The sequence below is a fragment of the Eublepharis macularius genome, chromosome 2 (genome assembly GCF_028583425.1).
Source record: "Eublepharis macularius isolate TG4126 chromosome 2, MPM_Emac_v1.0, whole genome shotgun sequence".
Lineage (NCBI taxonomy): Eukaryota > Metazoa > Chordata > Lepidosauria > Squamata > Eublepharidae > Eublepharis > Eublepharis macularius.
Window position 1 is genome coordinate 146741858 of NC_072791.1, and position 25282 is coordinate 146767139.

At 41.8% G+C, this 25282-nt stretch overlaps 2 protein-coding genes across 2 annotated transcripts in view; one reads left to right on the top strand and one right to left on the bottom strand.

Annotated features, from left to right (window-relative positions):
* VWCE (von Willebrand factor C and EGF domains) overlaps nt 1-10650 on the top strand; it is a 43002-nt gene extending 32352 nt beyond the window's left edge. Inside the window, exons 17-20 of the mRNA XM_054972929.1 lie at nt 1694-1784; nt 4469-4551; nt 4932-5037; nt 5762-10650. Coding sequence (XP_054828904.1) covers nt 1694-1784; nt 4469-4551; nt 4932-5037; nt 5762-6480 — 999 coding nt within the window. The 3' untranslated portion in view covers nt 6481-10650. The remainder of the gene's footprint in view (nt 1-1693; nt 1785-4468; nt 4552-4931; nt 5038-5761) is intronic.
* Nucleotides 10651-11121: 471 nt separating this feature from the next.
* LOC129324519 (pepsin A-like) lies at nt 11122-19612 on the bottom strand. Its single transcript, XM_054971823.1, has 9 exons — nt 19557-19612; nt 18900-19056; nt 18080-18197; nt 17525-17643; nt 15923-16122; nt 14738-14854; nt 13854-13998; nt 12768-12866; nt 11122-11274 (listed from the first exon to the last, which is right to left on the bottom strand). Exons 1-9 carry the CDS (start codon nt 19610-19612, stop codon nt 11122-11124), a joined length of 1164 nt encoding a protein of 387 aa, XP_054827798.1.
* Nucleotides 19613-25282: the final 5670 nt, after the last annotated feature.

Genomic DNA, 25282 nt, shown 5'->3' on the forward strand with positions numbered 1-25282 from the left:
GGTAAAATGGCTAAAGAATAACAAATTGAAATTGAACCAAGACAAGACTGAAGTGATACTTTTTGGGAAGGCAGAGATCTTGAAGGACATTGTACTCCCCACTTTTGATGGAGTTTGTCTGACCCTTGCAGACTTGGTTAAGAGCCTAGGGGGTTATACTGGATCTAGCACTACAATTAGAAAAACAAGTTAAGGCAGTCACAAAAAAATGTTTTCTGCTATCTCATTCTAGCCTGGAAGGTGGCTTCTTACCTTGACACAGCCGACCAGGCCACCAGGATCCATGCTATGGTAACATCAAAACTTGACTATTGTAATGCACTATACATTGGTCTCCCATGTAAGTTAACTGGGAGGCTCCAATGTGTGCAAAATGCTGCAGCTCAACTGTTAGCAGGAGCGAGCAGGAGCTTGAACACCACTCCCATCCTACAGTTATTCCATTGGCTACCTATCAGTTACCATGCTCAATTCAAGGTATTGATTATTACATACAAAGCTCTTTACGGCCCTGGCCAGGCATACGTATGGGACCGCCTCCCTCCCTATGTTCCTCCACGGCAGCTTTGCTCATCTGAACAGGGTCTCTTGCAGGTGCCAGCTTTCACATGGGTGAAATCAACAGCAGCCTGTACACAGGCTCTCTCTGTGGTGGCCCCTACCCTGTGGAACAGCCTGCCTGAGGACGTCAGGAGAGCTCCCACTCTCCTGGCTTTCCACAAACAATGCAAAACAGAATTATTCGAAAAGGCTTTTTACTCAGATAGGAGGGCTGTATTGTAGGGAGGGGGTCTCAGATGCTTCACTAATGAGTTAGGGACCACATACTTCACCACAGTTGCCTTACATATTATCTGTTGCTTTAAATATATACTCCTATATACTACCTGTGCTTCATGTTGTCTAATGTCAGTCCTAGAATTCATTCTGTTCTGTTTCAGCAATTCTTCAACTTTGTATTGGATCCTTGCTAATGCTATGTCTTTGTAATGTATGTATTTCTCCTGTGGCATTGTTTATAAAAATGTCCCTGACGCTGTATGGAAATGTCCTTCCTTGATACTGATTGTAATAATCTCACTCGGTGTAATCCGCCTTGAATCTCAGTGAGAAAGGCAGACTATAAATGACATAAATAAATAAAGTAAAAATTGTTTCTTTATGTTTGAACGTTGAAAGTAGAAGAGATCTACATCTTGGTGAAACTATCAACCAACCAGAAAAACAGAGAAAGTTCCAGATTAGACTCGTTATAGTCAAGTGCTGTGCAAGGAATGGATCTTGCAGAAAAGTGTGAGAAATAGTCCTTACCTTCGCATGACTAACACCCAGTGGATATACATGTTGGCTTTGTTCCTTCTTTATATATATTATTTTTATTACGTGTATTTTCATTGTATTGAATAAATTTGTTTAAACTTTTTAAAAGTTTGAATGCAAAACTCCTGGAATTATCCCTCAGTATAATTTCCCTTACCAATTGCATTTAGTAGTACACTTTTTGTGTTATGCTAAATAAGCCATTAAGGACAAAAAGGAGACTGAGATAAATATTGTAAAGAACTTTGAACATTAACCCAAGTGCCACCTGTACCTTTTGAAGCATTACACCACTCGTACTGAGTCTGAGTTTGAAGTTGCAGTCTGTCTGCCATTAGTGTAAAAGCTATGTCTCTTTTTGTGTCTCTTACAGCTAGGCTCTGTGGCCTGTTCTCCCATAGACTGTATCGTCTTCTGTACATACCCTTTCCACCCTGAAGGGGAGTGCTGTCCTGTTTGTCATGGTAAGTATCATAGCCTTAGTTAGTGTCTTTTTATTTATTTGTACTTGTACTCCACTTTTCTACCAAGTGGGAACCCAAAGCAGAAAACACCATTCTTTCCTCTTCCATGTTACCCTCACAACAGCCCCGCCCCCTCCCCGGTGTGGTAGATCAAGCTGAGCGTGAGAGACCGGCCCAAGGTCACCTAGTGAGCTTCTATGGTAGAAAGGGGATTTGAGCCTCGGTCTCCCAGATCCTAGTCAGATACTCTAACCACTATACAACACTGGCTCTCAGATGACAATCAGTTTTCTTACAATACACTATATGATGGCCAATAATGCCAGTGTAGTAGGAGGGAGTAAAATAGTCTTGCTGCTGGGACATGATCTCTTTGGCCTCTTCCGCATGATTAACTTTACACTGGGCTTTCCATGTATTGAACCCATGAAGATTGAATCTGCTTTATTCATTGGTGCTGGCCCATACTGCTTTGATTCTTTAATTCTACATTTTGAGGGAGTTGAATCAAAGTGGTGTCTGTTTTTTATTTCTGCGCTAGAAAAATGCCCCAATTCTGCTGCAAGCTTTGAGGACTGGTCAGTTTCCTCAGTTGAGTGCTAAGGAAACTTTCAGGGGGGTTTCTTTTGGTCTTTTTAACGGCATCACTGTTGCAATGTTGCTATTTAATTTTTTTTAATTCAGGAAAAAACTTGATTGGTTGCAGTTTAATCAATCAGGGCTCAGAGGGATATAGGGGAAGGCGAAAGGCGGGGGCCTGGGCCAGGCCTGACACCAAAGAAAGCATTATGTACTTCAAAAAGCCCCAGTTTGACTTTGCTGGGGGGAAAAATTAGGATATGTGTGCAGGGAGAAGATCTGCAGAAAAACTGGGGAAAGATTGATTCTGTGGCAGATGCAGAATGCAACTGTGAGTGATTCCACACACGTTGGATAATGCACTTCCAGTCCTCTTTATAGATCATTTGCAATGGATTTTGTTGTGTGCGGAACAAAAAATCCACCTCAAACGATTGATAAAGTGCATTGAAAGTGCATTATCCAACGTGTGCGGAATCAGCCTGTGTGGAATACAAAAAAGTCTGAGAAACAGTTAGGAGACTGAATAGGGGTATTTTGACTGTGAGTGATTCTGCACACGTTGGATAATGCACTTTCAATGCACTTTATCAATCGTTTGAGGTGGATTTTTTGTTCCGCACACAGAAAAATCCGTTCCAAATGATCTATAAAGAGGATTGGAAGTGCATTATCCAACGTGTGCGGAATCACTCTGTGTGTGCAGAAGTCTGGAGTATGAAGTCAATGCAGCATGGGGTCAGAACCGATGAAAAAGCCCCATGCGGGAAAGAGCTTAGTAAGGGGGTTGTGGTGTTTCTATTTGAAGAACAAGTGATGTTCAGCATCAGAGAAAAGGAGTGCATAGGGTGCACCTAATTTTTAAGGAGGGGGCAGAGTAGAAAATTATACATCTTTTGGGTACATTGGGCTTTGCTATCATGAAAATTCATAAATTAGGGATGAAAATCAAGTTAATGGTACAGGGAGGGAAAACCTGTACCATTCTGTGTATAGTGTAGAAGAATGTGTGTATTAGATTACCATGTACTTAATTTTTTTGAATTTGCATACAAAGGCTCTCACAAACATATGGAAACCCCAAATGTTCATGTATATAATGGCCCTTATTTACTGAAAGTGCCTGCAAATGTTCTATAATGCTTTTATCCCACCCTTCCTCTAAGGAGTTATAAGCAATATACGTGGTCTGTGACACATGTATTTATACTTATGTGGTAGGCTAGGCTGAGGTTCCGAAGTCACCCAGTGGGCATTGTGGCTAAGTGGAAATATGAACCTGTAACTCCCAAACTAAATATGACAACAGGGAGATCTGTAAACAGATCTCTCACTTTTAAAAAAGTGTTAATAGCCACTAATAGAGGAGGGGCTCAGTTAAAAACTGCAAAACCTTTCCCCTTTGTGCCATTTGCTCAGTGTAGAGCATCCGTAAGGTGTGTGTGAGTGAGAGAGAGAGAGATTTGCATCAGGAAATAGTATGGGAGGGATGGTCAAACACCTCTCCCCACATTCACCTGCTGCTAACACTTATGTAAACATTAGGGAGAACGACCTGCTGATCTCCTTCTGTCATGCCTAGTTTAGCTCTAAGTCCAACCCTGGCTCTCATTGTCATATGCACCAGTTTGCCCTCTCTCCATAAGCTTCAAAACCAAGAACTTTATGTTCTGCCTACAAAAGAGTGCTGAGTAACTTGACAGCTTCCATGCTTTCACATAACAGTAAATAATCCAATAAGTAATCGTATTTATTTTGTAGTTTTTACATACTACTAATCATTTATGCACACACATCTACAACTGTATGCATAGCAATAGTCCTGTCAGTTGTTACCTACATGTTGTCAATGTTGCTTTCTTTGGATGAGACCTAATATTAAAATTCCAACTTGCATTGGCCATTGGTGTGAATCTCCAGTACTCAGATTTATAACTGATCCTTTGCTGCCCCCATTGCCACCTCAACGACACAAGATGGCCTGGATTTACATCTGATTAAACTAACCTGTATGTTCCAGTCATGCGGCATTCATTCTTATCTGTCTGGCTTTTTGTCTCTCTAATGGGACTCTTCTTAAAATTGGATCTCTTACACTTTTGCAGACTGCAATTACAAAGGAAGAAAAGTGGTGAATGGACATACTTTTGTTCCAGAGGGTGAACCCTGCATTCACTGCACCTGTGAGGTGAGCTTCCTTCCCAGAAGAAGACGGCTGTTCAGGCATCCTGCAGAGCAGACGAGACTCAGGGTGGAGGATGACTGGGATGTTCAGCTATTGGTGTTGCTCCAAAGAGCCACCTTCTGTCACCCTGCCTGAGCGGCTGTGATGCTCCATCCTACCCTTGTTACTCTCTTCTGGACCAATTATAGTTAGCATGCCTAAAATAAGGTTTGGTGATGCCGCTTAACTTGCAAGCTCCCTCAACAATAACAAATACCCCTTTGCCTGCACCACCATTCTTCCTCCCCTCCTCAAGTAAGGGGTTGTGAGAAAAAAAATGCATCTGGCAATGCCAATTCTCCAGAGGACAAGGCAACCTTATCTGTTTCCTTCTGTCTCCTCAGCTTGGAGAGGTGACCTGTGAAAAGAGACCCTGTCCAAACACATGTACAGAACCGTTTGCATCCCCTATACATTGCTGCCCGGACTGCCACGGTAATGAAGTGCCAGGTAAGTGTGATCTTGACATGTTTCTTGAGGTTTTCTTGGAGTCTGTTTCTGCTAATTCAATACCATGAAATCTCACAGGAAGGAACTCAATATTTTGGAAACATAAAATACAAAATTGGATTCTGTTTATCTCTTCTGCTAACTGCAGTGCTTTCCTCCAGTGCAAAGAGCTTCTTGCTCATGTGAGTTCTTACTTATCAAAGCTTATGCTGAAAAACACATGGTTAGTCTGAAAAGTGCCACTTGATTTCTGTTTTACTTTGATGCAAAAGAGTCATCAGAAGACCCCTCTCACCAGTGGGAAGTGTCCCCATTAGCTGAACAGATCTGCAGGATCTAATCCAGGATGATTTGCATGTTATGGAAACTTAATCATTTTCTTGCACATAGTTGTGACTGTGGAAACTGCATTCATTTACCAGTTACGTAATTTGGACTTCGTTTGTCAGTATTGGTGTGGGGCAGACACTGAAGGCCTAACTACAGGTTACAAGGTCCTTGTGTCCATCCTGTTGACCAAATCCTGTTGGCCAAATGTACTTGAGGAATTTGGTGCTTAATTTGCAGACATGCATGGTCCCAATTTGGATTAGGATCACAGCATACAAGAAGAGGAGGCTTAAGCCTTCCCTGCCACACACACTTTTTCCCTGACCTGAAATGGCCCTGGGGAGTGTTCAAGAATAATGAATGTTAAACCTAGTCTGTGGTTGCTTCACACCAGATGCCCTGGCCTCACTGGAGAATAGACTAGCTGCATCTCATCCAGAGGCTGGAGAATCAGAGAGAGCCTTTCAAAGACATTCCATGGCCTTGATACCTGAGGGCAACTGCAGCCTCTGCGCTAGCATCTCTGTACCTGCCTCATTCACTCCAGGAGTTCCTCTTGCGTCAAGCAACACAATTACTTGGGAGACTCAGCATGTGACCCCAACTCCATCAGGGAATGCTGGGCTACATCAAAATAGGCCAGAGGATCCCTCCAGGCTGCGACTCAACAGACCACCAAGTGTCAGGCCTTCTTTTTCTTGGTTAGGCTATCCTGTGACCCCTCGGATGAGGCCAGGAGGCACTTTGCCACTTCTAAGCAAAGCAGAAGGTGTCAGGACTCCTTCCACCAGACAAAGCTCTTTTGGTTCGCCTTCGGATCATCCTCACCTGCCTTCTCTCATTACAAGGACAACTGGAACATCTGTACTATCCACTGCTGTTTACACTCCCACTTCACCTACTGCAGCTAACCACACAGATCCCATTGGTCCTTCATATTCCGACAGGTTTCCTCTGCCACCTCCACCATCAACAAGCCCCACTCCAGACTCTCAAGAACTTCCTGGGAACTCATCTCACACAATTAATTTACCTGTGGGCCAGCAAACTGTAGGGAGCAGTCCTCCACTGACCCCTAGTGATGAAAACAACATCAATGGCACAGCTCCATAAAGGAGGGCCTATTTTGAACAGGAGAAATCTAACCACTTCAGCCTCATAAATGGAGGACATCTACAGATAGGGTTGCCACTAGTGGTATGAGCTGGCCCAGCCACTACTTTTCCTTGACACTACTCTCTGTCTTCTTGAAGAGCAGGTCTTTTGGTTAGGCCTTATGTGAACTTTATCCTACTGTCAAGGAGATGAGACCCAGTCTATTACCTATAACAAATATCTCCCTGACTGTAGAATGCAGTGGAATGTCTTTGCAATCTTATGATATATAGATTCCAAAAGTTCCTTCTGCCCCTTTGGGAATGTGGCTGTTGAAGGATATATTGGATAACACCAATAACTGCATCTCTTTTTCTTGATGTTGTGAGATTGGGTGTGCTGCCAGCACTGCAGTGAAAGTAATCCCTGTGCAGATCTGCAGTGAAAGTAATCCCTGTGCAGATCTCCATGTAGTAAATCTCTTTACAGTCCAGGACTAGCACAGATATTTTATTGCTGCTTGCAGGCTTATAGGGAAACTTCAGCACTGAGGGGTTTGAAGTGAAGCTGGCTGATTTTCATTGCAGCCAAAAGTATACTCTCTGACCAAATTTATTTTAACATAACCATACCTATTTTCTCACTGTGTTTACTTACTGGTGTGTGTGTGAATCTAATACTAAAGCATATCTCTGAAGTCCTTTCTTGCTTTGGTAACAGATTTATTAGTACGTATGGAGTTCTAAAGTTCAAAAGATTATAGTATGTTGAAACTAGATTTATATAAAATATACACCTTGTGTTATCTGAATGTAAACATGTTCATTCTAGGTTGTAGGTAAATGTATATTTTGATATTTGAAATTTTAACTGAAATTCATGTAAAAAATCTTAGATGTGAGATGCCAGCTACCAGACACCGCTCCCCCTCCCCCAGGAAATAATTTGGTCTGTTACGATCCTTGGACTTGTTTTGGGACTGGAAAGTGTTTCCAGTGCACTCCTCAAAGTAGTGGCAGGAGACTTTTGAAAAAACTACCTCAGAGAGGAGTCTAAGAGGGGGACATCTATGTTAATCATTTGAAATATCACTAATTCCCATGGCTTTCTGCAAAGAACCCTAAGTATTGCAGTTTGTGAAAGACCCATAAATTCTTTGTTGGTTAATTTTGGCTCCTTCATGAAATGGCAACTCCTGGAGTTGCTTGGTTATAAATCATGGCAATTAACAAGGTTTGGGATGGGTTTAAACGTACAGTATCAACTTGCTACTTGGGCACATCCATATATGGCATTTTGGAAAGTGGTTGCATCCAGCACACATTTGACTTTCACTGTTCAGGCACAGGGAGGTTTTTGCCTATGTCAATTCCCCTGCCTTCCATAAGGTAAGTGAAAGCATATCCTATAGAGGCTGTGCAACTGGATCCAGGGTGGCAGTGCAGGGTTCGACTCAGGAAGAAGCCTACGAGGCCCACCTACCTTTACCATAGATAATTCCTACTTTTCTAGTTTAGAGCTCAGAACCTTTACTGAATGAAGAGCATATAACTACTGTGGGGGCAAGCCCTAATTCTTTTGGTATTGAATCTCTGGCTTGATGAATCTGACACATATAGCTGCCATAAACTGGAGTCAGACCACTGGTATGTCAAGGTCAATATCATCTACTCTTACTGGCAACAGCATTCCTTGGTCTCAGGTGGGGTCTTTCACATCTATATTCATCTTTCACTTCTGTACTCAAAGCAAATGCTCTACCTCTGAGTAGAGTTGCCAGGTCTCCCTAGCAACAGTTTGGAGGGTGGGGGCACCGGGGCGGGGGATTTCTGCACTTATCCTCTAATTCCTCGGACATATGTGCCTCCGTGTCCATCCAGCACACATCTGACTTTCACTGTCCAGTCACAGGGAGGCTTTGGCCTGTGTAATTTCCCCTGTCTTCCATAAGGTAAATGAAAGCATATCCAATAGAGGCTGTGCATTCCATTAAACTGGCCTCAGGGTGGTCAATGCAGGGTTTGACTTAGGAAGAGGCCTACAAGGCCTACCTGTCTTTACCACAGATACTTCCTATTTCTCCAATCACTACACAAAGAGCATAGAGACTGGGGAAATTCCTAGAGCATCACAGAGAAGGTGATGTCACTTCCAAGTGGTGGGTTGGAGTATGAGACATCACTTCCAGGATATGCTATGGGAATCCCTCAAATCTCTATCATCTTTACCATAGAGATTGGGGAAATTCCTAGAGCCATTACCATTGATGCAATTCTCTCTCCCATTTTTTTTCTCCTCAAACCATCAAGGGCAGGGGATTGATGGTGGGAATTGCCCACTCTCAGTGGGGAAATGGCAAGCCTAGGTTTGCCTATGGTTCCTAACCAGTCTCCTATCTAGGCCCTGCTCCAGATCAGTAACAAGGATTGCATCATGTGACAAATCATAAACATGCTTTAATCACAAATTAAAGACAAGCAGCTTTGAAATAGGAGATTGCCATGGGTGCAAAAGCCAGTATGCAGAATAGAATCTTTCCATGTGGACACATTAGGAATCTAGTTTGAAAATCAAGAGTCCTCGGCATACTTGCATACTGTACCACAAACCACTGGAAATGTTTCAGCTCCTCTTCCATAAAATGGGTGGCAGAACCTCCCTGCCTCAAGGAGGTGTTTCTATACTTCAAACATATATTGATGTTAAGCTATGTTAATTGTGGCTTTGCCAAAGAACCCTGAAAAGTATAATTTAGTGAGAAAGTTAAAAAATTTCTAATGATTCCTAACACCTTTCCTAGAACCAACCCACTTTATGTGTAAATATGCTTTAATGTAAGTGTTGCAGATCCTTGGATGTGCCTGGTGCCAAAAGAGCAGGTTATCAGCTTTCTTCTGCTCCAAAAACTCCCTGAACCCATTCCTTATTCCTAACATTCCTATTGTCCCTTAAATCAAAGAGCTGATACACGCTGACACATCACTTGATACTCAGCTGAAGGTTAAAAGCATGATGTTTTGAGGTGACAGGAAGGCTTTCTGTGGTGTTTGATTTGTGATGGCTATTTCATACACAAGTGACATCTCTTGAGTAATTGAATGGCAATCATGCACGTGTGAACTCACCCTTAGGTGGGCTAATATATGCTGCAAGCGAACTCCCAGATGGGTGTTTTATGTTTTTTGTAAAGCCTTAACTGTGTATATTATAATTTGGTGTTCATTACAATTTGAAAGAGAGATTTGTTTTTAAAAATCAAAGCTTGTGTCACATAAATTTAGCATGTATTTCAACAAAATTGTTTTTAGAACAGCTAAGTGTTCAAAGTGTACTATTTTTAATAAAGACGCTCTACAAGGAATAACCTGCTGTGAAGGCCAACATATAGATGCCTGCCTGGCAATTTCAAACAGAGGCTTTTCATTGAGCCCATTTTTGTGGAGACACAACATTCTGTTTGTGCATCAGAACAAAGATTCTCAGAACTTGACTGAGGAAGCCTCTCAAAATGTAACAAAGCTGAAAGCAAAATGAGATAACCCCAACAATCCTACAAAAGTTAAGCTTGAGTGGCATTACTCTGCCGCTCCAATGGTTAATTTATGCTTACTGGAGAGCCATACACCAAGGTCTCCTGCATTGCCTGTGTTCAGGACCATGCTCTGGCATAACATTGGCATGGCTCCACTGGAATACTATAGCAGCACAATGCTAATTCAGAACCTCTCTGTTTTCCTTTTTGGGAGACAATGGCATGCCAGCTAAGCTATGCCATCATTGGTGGGCCTCTAGTGTAGCAGGATCATAGGATAGCTTTGTTGACCACATTTGGAATGGGGGAACACTAATTCAGCATAAAGTGCCAGGTATTTTGTGTTTGTGTGTGTTATCTGCCATCAAGTCACCTCCGGCCTATAGTGACCCTATGAATGAAATCCAAAATGTGCTATCCTTAACAGACTTGCTCAGATCTTGCAAATTGGAGGATGTGGCTTATTTTATTGTGTCAAGCCAGCTCATTTTAGGTGTTCCTCTTTTCCTACAGCCTTCCACTTTTCCTAGCATTATTGACTTTTCCAGAGAATTGTGTGTTCTCATGATGTAACCAAAAGTATGATAGCCTCAGTTTTGTCATTTTAACTTCTAGGGAGAATTCAGGCTTGATTTTATCTAGTACCCACTTATTTGTCTTTTTGGCCATCCAAAAAGCACCACATTTCAAATAAATCAATTTTCTTGCTGTCAGCTTTCTTCATTGTCCAACTTTCACATCCATACATAGCAACGGGGAATACCATAGTTTGGATTATCTTGGTCCCCAGACAGACATCTTGGTCCCCAGACAGACATCTTTAAGAATTTTGTGTTTAAGTTACCAGATAGAACCAAATAGTAAGGGCTTCCAAGAGAACAACACAGAATCAGGGAAGCCAGAAAGAGATAAAACACATTGGACCTTTACAACTGCCCAGCCAGGCAGTTCTGTATTCAGACAGTAAGTAAGAAATACAAAACAATGATTCCATTTGCTTTAATATTATTTTATTCTACTGTTATTAGTGTTACAGCTTATGAAGAAGGAGCATATTGACTAAATTTAGTCCTGAAGAAGTAAAGACTGTCCTTAGGGAATTGCTTGGCCAATGGATGGGGGTGTGTTCATGCCACGGGGGCCATGCCAACCTGGTTGTTTGCTCTGTCAAAGACACAGTAGTACTGACGGATGAAGACGTCTCCAAGGATCCAGAGTTCACCAGAGGCAGTGGGGATGTCAATGCTCTGAAAGCCACTCGTACAATAGCCTTGTTGGTTCTGAAATAAGAAATACCAAGACACAACTGAGTGGTGGGTTCTACATGCCAATAGCACTGCCTGAGTTGAATTACTTGGAAGGGAGGGTTTTGCAGCGTTTAGGTGGTGGCGGCATGGGATTAAATCCAAAGGAATGCTTCCATAAATGGAATGCAGTTTTGCTCACACTAGCAGGGATCACATTTTTTTTCAGACTTCATGTTCAAAGTATAGCCCGCCCACCACCCATGCTGCCACCCACACTATTTGTCAGGGTCCCCCAAAACTCAGCAGTAGCTTTTTTGGGTGCTGTGGAAGGCTGCAAAAGATGGGATTGGGCAGGAAGGATTCAGTCCACCTGCAGAGATCTGCTCATGGTTTTTTGTATTTAGCTCATGATGTTACTGCGTCACACTCACATCACTTTGTGTGAAATCTTCTGAGGATTGCACAAATAGTAAGCAAGAGTGTGTGTACTGCTAAACGCTCATTGTCTCTCAGTCACCTCCCTCCCATGCTTTATCTGAACACTTGCATGTTATGCAGTGTGGCCCAAAGAGAGATTGGTTGGTTACATGGGCGGGGGGGGGGGAGAGATGAAAATACACCCCTGCTACAGTAGCAGCAAGTAACAAGGAGGCAAGCAGGCTCCAGCATCCACACACCTAGTCCCTGCACTCCTTGCAGATGCACTGATGCGACAACAATCATGCTGGCTCCTCCAGTGGCCAGAAATCCCCTTTTCCTTCTGTTCTATTTTCCCAGCCAAGCTGCTGGAAAGGTAGGAAAAGTTCTTTAAAGGGCTCAGGTGTGTGTATGGGGAGTGTGTGTGTGTGTGCAGCTTAGCTCCCCCTTCTTCCATTGGCTGTGGATGGAAAGTTCACTGGGACATTTCTGCTGCAGCCCTTCCATCACATTTCCCCCTTTAAACTAGACCAGATCAGGATTATATTTGATCTGCTTTAAAAGGCAATGCCCCAGGAGGCCTCTCAAGTCATACTCAGAATGAGCACATTGTGTAGGCACTCTCTTTAAATGTGGAGGACATGCTACTCTCCATTCCACCATATGAAAGGAGCCACTGTCTTCACACATGTGGTATCCATGATGTATATTAGATCATCACATGCATGATGAACTAGTGAACAATCAGATTCATTCTACAGAATTGTTTGCCACCACATATCAGATGTGAACTGACTATACTTGAGCCATAGTCAAATTTGTTGCTAATGGGTTATTTTAATTCTGCAGTCTCAAACTTTTCCAAAAACACACACCTTTCTGAAGCACTGTGGCAGTCCTGGCATGCTATGAAACCAAATCACCACACATGTTCAAAACACCTTACATTTGAGAAAGTGTTTGCAACTGGAATAGGAGGTATTGGAACGTTGCAGTGCAATGGTTTGTTTTATGCTTTTCAGGGATCAGATTCCAAGCAAGCTGAGAGGATGATCCTCTCACACCAATGGCTGGAGAGAAGCCCAGGCTTGATGACACTGGATCCTTACCTGGATAACATAGGCACTCGCGGGCAGAGGGAACTCAATGCCGTTGATGGTGAAGATGATGTTAGGCAGGCTGCTTATGGAGCTGCAGCTGACCATGTACTGATATAGAAGGGGAGGGATGAAAAAGAAAGAAAGCAAAGGGAAAGTTAAACTGCAACACATAGATTAAAAATTAGCCCAGTTGGAAAGAATATAAGCTAGAATGGGAACAACTTCTAAAATCAGCTGAGCTTAGACTCAAACACCCACAGCTTTCATGACAAGTCTTTTCTCTTTGTGGCATATCTTGACAATCAAAGCATAACTCCAGGGCATTTTAGTTTTTGCAGGATAGCACTACAAGCCTTAGCCCAGCAAGTTTCCCATCCCATCTTAATGAAAGGGGGCAGTATTTTTACTAGTAGTTGACCATTTGTGACTTCTTACAGAAAAAAAGTGGAGGTATGCCACAAGTGACTGGGCTGTCCTTATTTTGCCATTTTGTGTTTCTTTCTATTTATATATTAGTGATGCATGGACACTCTTATATTAGAGCATTTAAGTAGGAAAGTACATGCAACTGCCTTCCACATACCAGTGGCAGTTTGAATTATTTACATTAAAAATGATGTCCTTAGCTGGAGAGCTGTAAAAATGACATTTTTATAGCAACAACATATTATGGGTTTAAAATTGGGAAAATATGATATTCCTGAAACAGATGTTGGAGGGCAGATATCTGATTCCCCAACATTGACAAAAGAGTAGCTGCTGCATATTTATTTTCTCAAAATCCCAACTGTCAGGGCAATCCCTTATTGATGTTCCAGAAACCACAGATTCACAAACTTCCATATATATTCCCTTCTAGCCACTAGAAAGAGCATTTTGTATGTTGAAGAAAGATGGTAGGAAGGCAAGGGTTAAAGGATAATGGCAAACGTGTCATTCCCATTCCCTTTCCCCATGATCCAGCTGTAGCTAATGCAGGGAAAACACTGAACAAATTACATACTAGCAGTTAGAAATGGGTTTCAACGATCTCTCTCTCTCTCTGTGTCCATGTCTTCTTGAGTACTTATGGAAGGGTGTCCTTCCTTTTCTTACCTCACCATTGGAGGACTGGCTGGCACCAATGTAGTACTGAAGGTTAGAAATGCCATTAGCAGGACCAGCCAACATGGAGGTGCCGGTATCAACAATAGCTTGGCAGCCACCAGAGCAAGCAATCGCCTGGCCATTCATGGTGATGCTGAATGGAACACAGGTCAGGTTAGCAAAAAGAGAACAGCTTTAATAATTCTTGTCACAAACAGTCCATGGAGAAATTAGGGCAAATGTTCCCAGTGTTCTCAGTATGTACTGAAGTCTTTTTCAAAGATCAAACGACTTTCTTCCTCCATTAAAAAGAACTGCTTTCTACAACTGTGAGCGATCCCAAGTTCGTAATTGAGAACAAAAACTTTGAAAGGCATTGCAGATTGACACTAAGATGTAGTGGCCACATTTGTTTTATAATACAAGTTACAGTGGGTGAGTAGGGGGTTGCTAATGTCAATTAGGCTTATAAATAGCCATTTACCCAGTAGCCTGAGTAAAGCAAGAATAATTCCTAGTAAATCAGTCTGGCAAGTTTGAGCCATCAAAGTTGGAGGAAATTCTAGGAATTGTCATTTGGCAAGGGTGCTATGATGTTGGAGCATCATAAGGACAGTATATGATTGTTAAACCACTAAGTCTCCTAGTGACATGTCCTAACATAGGTACATGTTGGCAGGTGAACTAGTCAAAAATTTCACGGACTAGTAACTTTTACACATTTATTTGGAAGGCTGACATGTTGCCCTCTTTTATGGGAAGGCCTTATCTTTCTTTCTCAGCCTTTCTGAGGCATGGTAACACATGTAATCACATCCAATTCTGCACATTATTCCTGATAGTATTCAAATGAATGGGGGATGTGTTTTCTCAAGATTAGAGAGTTTGCTCACCTGTCCACAGTAATCTGCCAGTATGTCTCAGAAGACAGAGGTATCCAGTTGAGGCTTCCAGAATAGTAAGAGGAGTCAATACCACCAAACATCACAAAACTCCCACTCTGGTCATCACTAAGAAAGGAAAGCAGAAGCCAGTCATGAGAGAGAAGATGTAATGGATAAGAACTGAAGTTGTGAACTGAAGGCCCCTTTCAAGTTCCAGTTCAGCCATGAATTCACCCTCTGCATCTAAGACAACGATAATGCTGATTCTGACCTTCTTCACAGGATTCTTATGGTGAAGATGGTTGAGATAGTGTGTGAACTGGAGTGACGTGCTATGAACAATTACATAAACTATTGTTTAAATACTTCATATTACATACAAGAGTATACAGTGAGCTAAAAAATAATGAACAAGGAGTTGTCAGAGGGGGTTGGCAGAAAGATTCCAATTGAAGACCATCAATAGGGAAAACGGTAAAAATGGTGGAATTTATGACAATTCATTGCACAGGTTTCTAGATCTCAAACCCTCTGAGGCCAGTACAAAGAGAAGATGTCCTGATTCCTTCCAGTATATCAGGAATTAATGTTAAAGGGAGGAGCACCATCTGATATACTGCCTAGTTCTGAATGTTCAAACCTTTTCAATCCTACAGCTCCCTTTATACCTATGAGATGGAGTTCCCTATCAATAGTATCTATACCGACCTCTAACCAACCAGCAAGGATCCACTAAAAATCCACTTTGTCACTTTAGGAGAAGGGACAGATAACATATATAAAAGCAGAGGGGTCAAACCACAAAGGCAGGTTTCAGTCCAAACATATTTATTTCCTTGGCTGAGTTAGGAAAACAGTTCCTCAAGCCAAATAAGTTGGAATGGATCCAGCAGTTATCTAGTTTAGTTTTACTCAGCCCTTTACTTAAAGAATCCTTCAACCAGTATTGTGTTGATGTGTTGCCTGGTGGGAAATCAGGTCTGCATCCCAACATTTTAATATGTTGATAGTTTGTTATTTTCTCCCTAAATGTGGTCTATTTAAATTTATCTGACCCAAATACAAACCTGGGTCTCCATATTAGAGACCCTTGCTACTGTGTATCTAAAGATATGGATGATGGCCTCTGTTCAGTAGCAATTCATAGTTACTGGAGCCCCTTCCCAGAGAGATGCACAACTAGCCCAGACTTACGAGCTCAGGTAGACAGAAAAGAGATCTTGGGACACCAAGCCCTCACTCATCATGTTGTCAAAAACAGGTGTGGCTCCAGAGGAGGAGATGCTTGGATAAGCCAGACCCAGGATGCCATCAAAGGGGGAGTAATAAAGGAAGGATCCTGGCTCAGTCTCACTCAGGCCAAAGATCTGGTTGGTAACCTCAATACTTCCCACCTAAGTGAAAGAATAGGGATAATCAGACACAAAACAAAGCTCAAACACACAACAGTATTGTGTGGCTCCTATAAGGCTGACCAATTTATTTTGGTGTAAGTTTTCCTGAGTGGGAAACTGATTCAGAAGATACTGCAAGACTATTGTTATCGCTACAAATAGACTAATATAACTCTGGATAGATGAAGCTTGAAGAAAGATTCCAAGTACTAGTTGATGATGCATGTGCATGGAGGCAGGAGGTCAGTATTTTTGTAATATGAACAAGAAAACAAAGCATGTTGTTGCATTTCATCCTGTATAATGTATGGATAAGAGGTTTGCGCTTTAAGTCCATCATTGAAAAGCTCATCTCAACCAAGCACATGCTATTAAGTAACTTTCTTGAAGAACTGGATTTGGTCAATCCCTGGGTGGAAGACCTCCAGAGAACTTGTGTACACTGCCCTCATTTCAGTGATTAAAGAAAGGCAAGATGCATACAATTAAGTCAATGAACTGTACTGAAAGTGAAGACTGATGTACAAAGATATGGGCTTGCAGTTAACAGACCATAGTTTGCATGAGTTATTTTAATTTTTTTAGTTATACAATCTGGATATTTTAATTGTAAATTGCCAGATCTACTGGATATGACACCAAGATACTGTATCTCATTTACTGTGCATCATTTCCCTAACACAATAGTTTTCATACTCTAACTTCAGAGAACCTACTCCACATTGAGGTATCTGCTATGGAAACTCTGCATGTTGCAAAGGATTCTGGTAAATATTCTAGGGTATATATCCTAGGCTTGGGTATATACACTAGGTCTGGCCTTGTAGACCTTATAATCATTTTATATGAAGCAAACATGGAATCTTTTGTATACAGGCCACTATAGATGCTCATTGGACCAATAGCAGGGGGCAGGTTGTCTTTCATGGAAATTTGGTCACCATTACTGATTTTCTTATGGTAGCACCCCAATAAGTTTTCCTGGAACACAATTGGGAAACTCTGGTGTGGACAAAAGAAACTCAGTATGGTTGAGAGGTTTGCTTTTCTGTCCAGTGCAATGTGGGAGCACATGCTGGATATCCAGGCCTGTAAAACTTGTGGCTCTGCAAACTAAATGCACCTCACTAGTCATACACGGTCACTCACTAGGACTTGATAATTCTCCTGTTTTACTGTTTGCTTGGAACTTTAAAAACAATAGCATCCAGCAAGACAGAAGCCAGGGCTGACTTCAGTTTGGTGGTTCACAAGTTGTGCAAGCTGAGAATGTACTGTGAAGGTTTTGCCCTGCATAAAATCCAAACCAAACTCAATTTTGTTTCTCCCATCATTCACACATGTTCATGCTCATGTAGCTTCCAAATGATGGTTAATCTTCCTGTTTCCTGTAGTAGCTTACCTGGACAGTGTCATAGGCCAGGAATCCAGTCATGCTCCCAGTGCCATATGTGACAGAGACACTCTGGCTAGTGGCCTGGTAGGTGGAAGATTGCTGAGGGTTGAAGCGGTTGTGGTTGGCTGCAAATGCAACAAAGGAGTTGATGATGTTCTGGTATTCAGATGATGTTTAATAGAGGTGCTGGAGCTCAAGCTGCCTTAAAGCAATACTCTCTGATGCAGAAACTCCAAGCTCTAGCCTCAGGTGCAAGCATGCTGGCTGTCATTGTGAAGGAAAAGCACCTTGGAAAATCTCAGAGGAATGCTCCTCTTCAGCCAGCACAGCAGATGCAGAGAGATATAGCCCTTAATGTCCCTTCTGGTTATCCTCACAAAGCTTGTTGGACTAATACATTCCTGTGCGTCCACCTCCCAAAGGAGATCCTAGGCAGCTGGCTAGTCATGCCCAGTGTTTGCACTGGCCTTATTATTTTCTCTGTCTACTTGGATATACACTGTACACGAGAAATAAAGAATAACCTAGTTCTTTCCAGGCAAAATGTTAGATGCTACTTACAGCAAGCTTGACTAGAGCAGTACACAGAGGGGACCCACAAATTGGAGGAGCCAGTGTCAAAGAGGACAATGAACTGCTGTGGTGGAGTACCAATTTCGATGGTACCAATGTACTCAATCTGCAAGGGCAAAAAATGGGTCACTATAAAGAGTGTATATCACTGGTATCAAACTATCCACATAGAAGGTGTACATTAACCTATTCCACTTGCCTCTCTGGTCAAAAGGTTTTGCAAGGCTGTGTATTGTTTCAAAGACCTGTAGGGCCTATTTGACCAGAAGTGACAAAGAAACAAAATGTGTGCATAAAACTATTGCCTGTCTCTGGCCTAAGTATACACATCTGGTTTATTGATTTCGAGCCACTGAATTGGGATGCCATGGGTTATGTTCAGCCTGTGCTGTGCTCTTCTGGCATTGCTTAGGAGCTGCTGGACTCATTTCTGCTTATGATGTACTGCCTCTGGCTAGCTGGTATGTGAAAGGAAGAAGCAAACACACATCATTTGGGGTTCAGCTCTTCAACTGGAATTTAAGGATGGTCTTTTGTGGAAGAATGACTAATAAAGAACATAAATGCCTGAACAATCTGGGGATGGTTAATAAAGAATGTGAATTTTTGGAAGGGAGAGGTTGGCTTTCATGATTCCTGAGATACAGGGACAAGTTCAGAAGCTGAGCCTGTTGAACGTTTCTTTCTAAAATGAATGGATAGTCATTCCACGGGCATGATGCTCATCGCTCCATGCCCACTGAACCTCAGTAAGCCCAGGATAGTAGCCTATTCTTTAAGGTATAACATCCAAATGAATAATACTCACATCCATGTAATTCTCCAAGGGCTCAGCAGCATTGGCATTGGCTTGGCTGGGGAAATATTTTGAGCCCAAGTTGTAAGGATGTTTCTCAAGGAATTTTTCCAGCAGTCCATGTTCTTTAAGGCTTTGCCTCAGGGATTTCCCCTTCCTCAGGGGCACCCTAAGCAGCAAAGATTGAGAAGGGGGGAGAGAAAGATGAGAAGGTGAAAGGGATGATCTTTGTTACTAAAGATTTTTCAAATTCAAATTTTCTTTTTAGGACTTTCATTATCTGCGCTGTAGTAGACCTTGGAGATCCAGATTAATAATTGCTTCATACTTCATGCACCTGAGGAAAAGAGCTCTGACTCACAAAAGCTTATGCTGCTATAATTTTTTAATCTCTGAAGTGCCACTGTACTCCTGTTTTGTTTTGCTTCATAAGGTACTCAGATGTATAGAAATAAGGTAGCGGCTACTTTAAGAATTTACGGGAAAGAGAAAATTGTGGGAGGAAAAAAAAGCTATCTTTCAATTTGCAAGCTTTATGGCTTGTTCAGGATCACAGAAAGAAAATTTGTCAGAAGAGATATTTTTCATGAAATTTAAAGATGGGGTTGGATATGCCTGAAAATTACCACCCTTTCTGATTTTAAAGAAAAGTGAATGTCCAATACTTACTTGGTCACAAGGCACTGAGAAAGTGCCACTAGGCCCAGAAGCAGAAGCCACTTCATGATTTCTTGTTTATCCCCAAGCCGTTGATGGAAATGAAGAGTGGGTCCCAAATGTACAGCAGTAACTGAGTGCTGCTCCTTATATACATCTGGCTCTAGGCCTTTCCTATCACATTCATGAGTTTGATAAGAAATGTAAACTTTCCTGATAAGATTTTTTAAAATGTCCTTAAAGTAAAGACTTGGAAAAAAGTTTCCAAGTTCATCCATTTTTTTATTTGCATTATCTGCAATATCATTTGCATGATCTGAAAGGCATGTCAAATGACATTTGTGAAGGGGTAGCCATGTTGATGAAGGTTAAGGGAGAAAGCAACAAAGCAGAATTACAGCTGAACATTGAAAAGACAAAAGTAATGACTACTGAGGAGTTAACACGATTTTGAGGGCATAGATCAAGATAATTCATAATATGGTATTCTTATGGATGTGAAAGTTGGACAATGAAGAAAGCAGATAGGAAAAAAATGATTCATTTGAAATGTGGTGTTGGAGGAGAGTTTTACAGATAGCATGGACCACCAGAAAGGCAAACTAGTTCTAAATCAAAACAAGTCTGCATTCTTCCTAGAAGCTAAAATGACTAAACTGAGGCTATTGTAGTTTGGTCACATCGTGAGACTCACTGGGAAAGGCAATAATGCTAGGAAAGTGGAAGGCAGTAGGAAAGGAGGAAGACCCAAAACGAGATGGCTTCACTCAGTAAAGGAAGCCACAGCCTCGTGTTTGCAGTATCTGAGCAAGGCTGTTAATGATAGGATATTGTGGAGGGTATTAATTCATAGGGTTGCCATAAGTCATGACTTGATGGAACATAACACACACACACAGCCATGTTAATCTGTCATAGCAAAATAAAAGTCCAGTGGTACCTTACAGATGAAATATAGAAACATAAAGCTGGAAGGATCATCTAGCCCAACTTCCTGCACAATGTAGAAAATTCACAGTTACCTCACCGCCTCTCTCTCCCAGTGACCACTGCTCTATGCCCACAGGAAGGCAAAAACTCTCCAGGTTCCCCAATCAATCTAGCTTGGAGGAAAATTCCTTCTTGACCCCAAAGTGGCAATCGGCATTATCCTGGGCATATAAGAAAGGGCTGTGAGAGCCTAGCACTGGCTAATCTCTTCGTTCTTTCTCTCTTTTAATTTGCCTAAATTCATATTGAGACATAGAATTATCATTGCTGTCAAGTGGCCATCACCCTTTTCCTAAAAACCTCCAAAGAAGGAGAGCCCACCACCTCCAGAGGAAGCCTCTTCCATCGAGGAACCGCTCTGTCAGGAAGTTCCTCCTAATGTTTAGCCGAAAACTGTCTTGATTCCATTTTAAACTGTTGTTTCTGGTCCGACCTTATGGGGCAACAGAAAACAACTCTGCTCCAGCCTCTATGTGACAGCCGTTCAAATACTTGAAGAGACTTACTATATCACCTCTCAGTTGCCTCCTTTCCAGGATAAACACACTCAGCTCTTTCAACCTTTCCTCACAGGACTTGGTCTCCAGACCCCTTACCATCTTGGTTGCTCTCCTCTGGACACATTCCAGCTTGTCAACATTCTTCTTAAACTGTGGCCCCCAAAACTGAACATAGTCTTCCAAGTGAGGTCTAATCAGAGCAGAATAAAGAGATACCATCACTTCATGTGATCTGGACACTATACTTTTGTTGATACTGCCTAAAATTGCATTTGCCGTTTTAGCTACCACAACACACTACTAACTCATGGTCAGTGTATGATTTACTAAGACCCTTAGATCCTTTTCACATGGACTACTGCCATGAAAGGTCTCCTCCATCCTATAATTATGCCTTTGTTTTTTCCTACCTAAATGCAGAACTTTACATTTCTCTCTGTTGAAATTAATTTTGTTAGTTTTAGCCCAATTTTCCAGCCTGTCAAGGTTATCTTGAATCTTGATTCTGTTGTCTACTGTTTTTTCTACCCATCCCAATTTAGTATCATCTGCAGATTTATTGAGCATCCCCCCATTTCTTCATCCAAGTCATTTATAAAGATGTTGAACAACACAGGGCCAGGACAGATCCCTGAGACACTCCACTTGTCACTCCTCTCTAAGAGGATAAGGAATCATTTACAAGCACTCTTTGAGTGTGATCTGTCAATCAGTTACAAATCCAAACAGTAATAGGTTTCAAACCACATTTTACCAACTTGTCAACAAGAATATCATGTGGAACCTTATCAAAAGCTTTACTGAAATTAAGATAAACGATGTCCACAGAATTCCCTTGATCCAACCACATAGTGACTCTCTCAAAAAAGGATATAAGGTTAGTCTGACATGACTTGTTCTTGAGGAACCCATGCTGACTCTTAGTAACCACAGCTGTCTTATCTTAATGCTCAAGAACTGATTGATGATTTGTTCTAAAACCTTTCCAGGTATGGACGTCAAACTGACGAGTTGGTAGTTACCTGGGTCCTTTTTCTCCTTCTTGAATATGGGGACAACATTTGCTCACCTTCAATATTCTGGCACCTCACCTGTTCTCTAGGAATTTTCAAAGATTAGACAGAGTCTTCAAAATTTTATGTATGTGTGTGTGAGTGTGTGTGAGTGTGTATACATGACATGACATCCTGCTAAGACAGATTGCTAACAGGACACCAAGCCAATGTGTCTCAAATCTTGTAAATTGTTTGAATCTTTTTTAAAATGTACTTTGCCATTTAGTCTGTCTGGATCATAACAGTAAGCAAACATCAATACAGTGAATTCTCAACATGGTCTCATCTGCGGATACTTAAATCTGATGACTGGGCCCATGAACAGACAAGACAGATCTTTCAACAAACCTGAGAAAAGCCCCATGTTTGCAGAAAAACCTGAAATCTAACACAACAAAACAGTGGGGGATTTCAGAAATGAATGTGCTGTCAGTGGGGTTGTAGCCACTGCTAGATAACCACAGCAGTATTACTAGCCTTCAATGTTCACCACTATAGCAAAAATCACAATCCATTTTTTAAAAAAGGAAAGAACATGCTAGAAATGGGTGGAAAAATTAAAAAGGTGGAACTGGTGGAAGTCCCAGAGATATTTCTGTGAACTGCAGCAAATCTCAGGTGCTCAGAACACTTGAGAATGGGAGAAAGGGGTTTTTCAAAAATACCCAGCATAACCCCTCAATGCTGGGTTATTTGTCCCCTTTGTCCCTTACACCCCCCACCCTTTTCCTGGTTGCTGCCAAGAGGTACAGTGACTTAAGAGTATGTTTCTGTAGCATGAGTATGCAGTCAAGGCCGTGGGTAGGAATCAAGGCAAAGTGTCTTAACTAAGAAACTTTATTACTACAATATACAACACTAGGGTAAATACAATTACAGGACTAGAATGCAGACTACCCAAAAAGGAAAGAAACATAAAAAGGTTGCCATGGTATTTGAGACTAACAAATCCTGAGCATCTGACCTCCCTGCCTTGCCAGGAGTTGCAAATGGGTGCATGCATGGACTGGATGCTCATCTGTCGGCATACCTTCACACACAGCCACTCACGTATGTTCCATATGGTCACATACACCAATGCACAAAAGGGACAGCTCCTATTCAGGTTTCTTCCCACATGTGTAAAAAACAAAAGCCTTAACCAACCTAGGCCTTCAATTCTGGATCCCAAAAGCCCGCCAGGCTCAGCTTGCCCAAGAGAGGTGATAACATATCAAACAGATGCCATGTTTAAAGTCAAACCTGGTTCAGTGAGGCTTGATGAGGCTTTTCCCAGCTTCCATGTCTCCTCCAAGCTGGTCAGTCACCATAACGGTCATGTCCTATCTGCCCTCTAACCCATCATTCACCACACAGGTAAAAAGACTTTTCGCTGCCTGATCTTTGAAACTCACTGTCAGAAAACAGACAGCTAGATGGAACAGTGGTTTGATCAGTAATTGTGTGATAATTGTTTAATTAGGGAGCAAGCCCGAGTTGCAAAGAATCAAAAGATCCGTTTTTAAAGAATGTGATTCTGTTGTGGGAACTTCATATTTTCCTGACATCAGTGACATCCCTGTTGTTGAGTAACACAACTATTTTTTGTGCTTGCCATTTTATGAACTTTATAAAAGTTTAATTTTAGCATTATTCTGGAAAGCCAAGCCCTTCCTGTACCATTTTATTTAGTTTACACTTTTGGCCTGCCTTTCAAACCAGTATGTTTAAAAATACACTGGCCATCAAGTCCTTATGAAGGATCCAGATAATATTTCCCTGCCTACTACATCCATCAGTGTGGAAACTACATTTTCTTACATTCAAATCATTGTGTTCAGTTGATGGGAAAATATAATTCCCTCCCATGCTTCATGGCATAATTGATGCATTTGTGTGTATGCTAGCAAGTAATCATAATGCTAAAGAGGCTTCACACCTTACACTTTTTTTTGCTGAACACATTAAGACTTCTTTAAGTAGGCATCTAAAAATGTAGTGATGATGAATAGGTATCTGAAAACATGACTTGTATCATCAAGGCCCTCACTGTGAAAGAGCTGAGGTTGACTATAGCTCATTGCTGAGTAGCTACTTGGTAGTAAACCTGGATTTGTTGCTGTATAATATAGGAAACTGCCCTTTGTATTACAGTGAACCTACTGGATTGTGATGGTAATGAGAAAAGTTACAAAATCCTGCTGCTCTTTTTTTGAAACCCTTTGAAAAAGAACTTCAAGTACTCTGATTCTAACACTCATGTGTAGAATATTCACCCCTATCCAAAAAAAAGGAAAGGGGTCTAATAGTCATAGAATCATAGGGTTGGAAGGAACCTCCAGGGTCATCTAGTCCAACCCCCTGAACAGTGAAGGAAATTCACAACTACCTCCCCCCTCACACCCTGAGTGACTCCTGCTCCATGCTCAGAAGATGGCAAAATACTGTCAGGATCCCTAGTCAAACTGGCCTGTGGAAAATTGCTTCCTGACCCAAAGTAGCAATCGGCATTACCCTGGGCATGTAAGAAGGGGCCATAAGAATGAACCACTCATGCAACCTTTCCCACAGCAGCAATAGTCTATCCATTCAATAACATTTGTCTTTTTCTCTCCTTGATCAGTGCTGTTAATTTTTGCATTGCCTTCAGCCCACGTGATGCCCTGGCTCCGAGGGGTTTCTGCTAGGGCTGGAGCAAAGATTCCATCAGACCAGTGAAGCTGTGGCTTACACTTCCATTCTACTGGTACTGAACGGGGCTATTATTGTGAAGGGCTTGAAAAATGGTAAGGGAGGCTGATTATCTACAGACGTTTTCAATCCCAGGACTCTGTGAATTGACAACAGACTTTACTTTTCCATTAATGCTATCAGCATCCTGAACTGCTGGGGATAAGCAAACATCAAGAGACCGATGATGATTTCCATGTGGCTGGGAACAAAATGGTTGGAGGACTGAGGTGACCTTTCTGTCAATCTGATATTGCCATGATGTCCTACTAAAGCATATTTGTTCCTTTATCTTAGTGATGAAAATGGCATGAAGTTAAATGTTATTTAAAAGACTAGCTACTTATCAGCAGTTGCCTGGTACTATGTGTGGCTTGTTAGTGGAGAGAATTTAACTTCCATTCTTTGATCCAAGACTAACAGTGCAATCCTAACCCCCCAGGCAGCACCATCGCTCGTGCGCTGGTGTAAATGGGGCAGCGCT

Bases quoted from the DNA above. Each gene is read 5' to 3' on its own strand.
- LOC129324519 (XM_054971823.1), bottom strand. From the start codon at position 19,612: ATGAAGTGGCTTCTGCTTCTGGGCCTAGTGGCACTTTCTCAGTGCCTT. The intron at 17,644-18,079 runs GTAAGTAGCATC...TTGCATTTGCAG, and splicing joins CTGCTCTAGTCAAGCTTGCT to CCAACCACAACCGCTTCAAC. The intron at 16,123-17,524 runs GTAAGCTACTAC...TCTTTCACTTAG, and splicing joins TGGCCTATGACACTGTCCAG to GTGGGAAGTATTGAGGTTAC.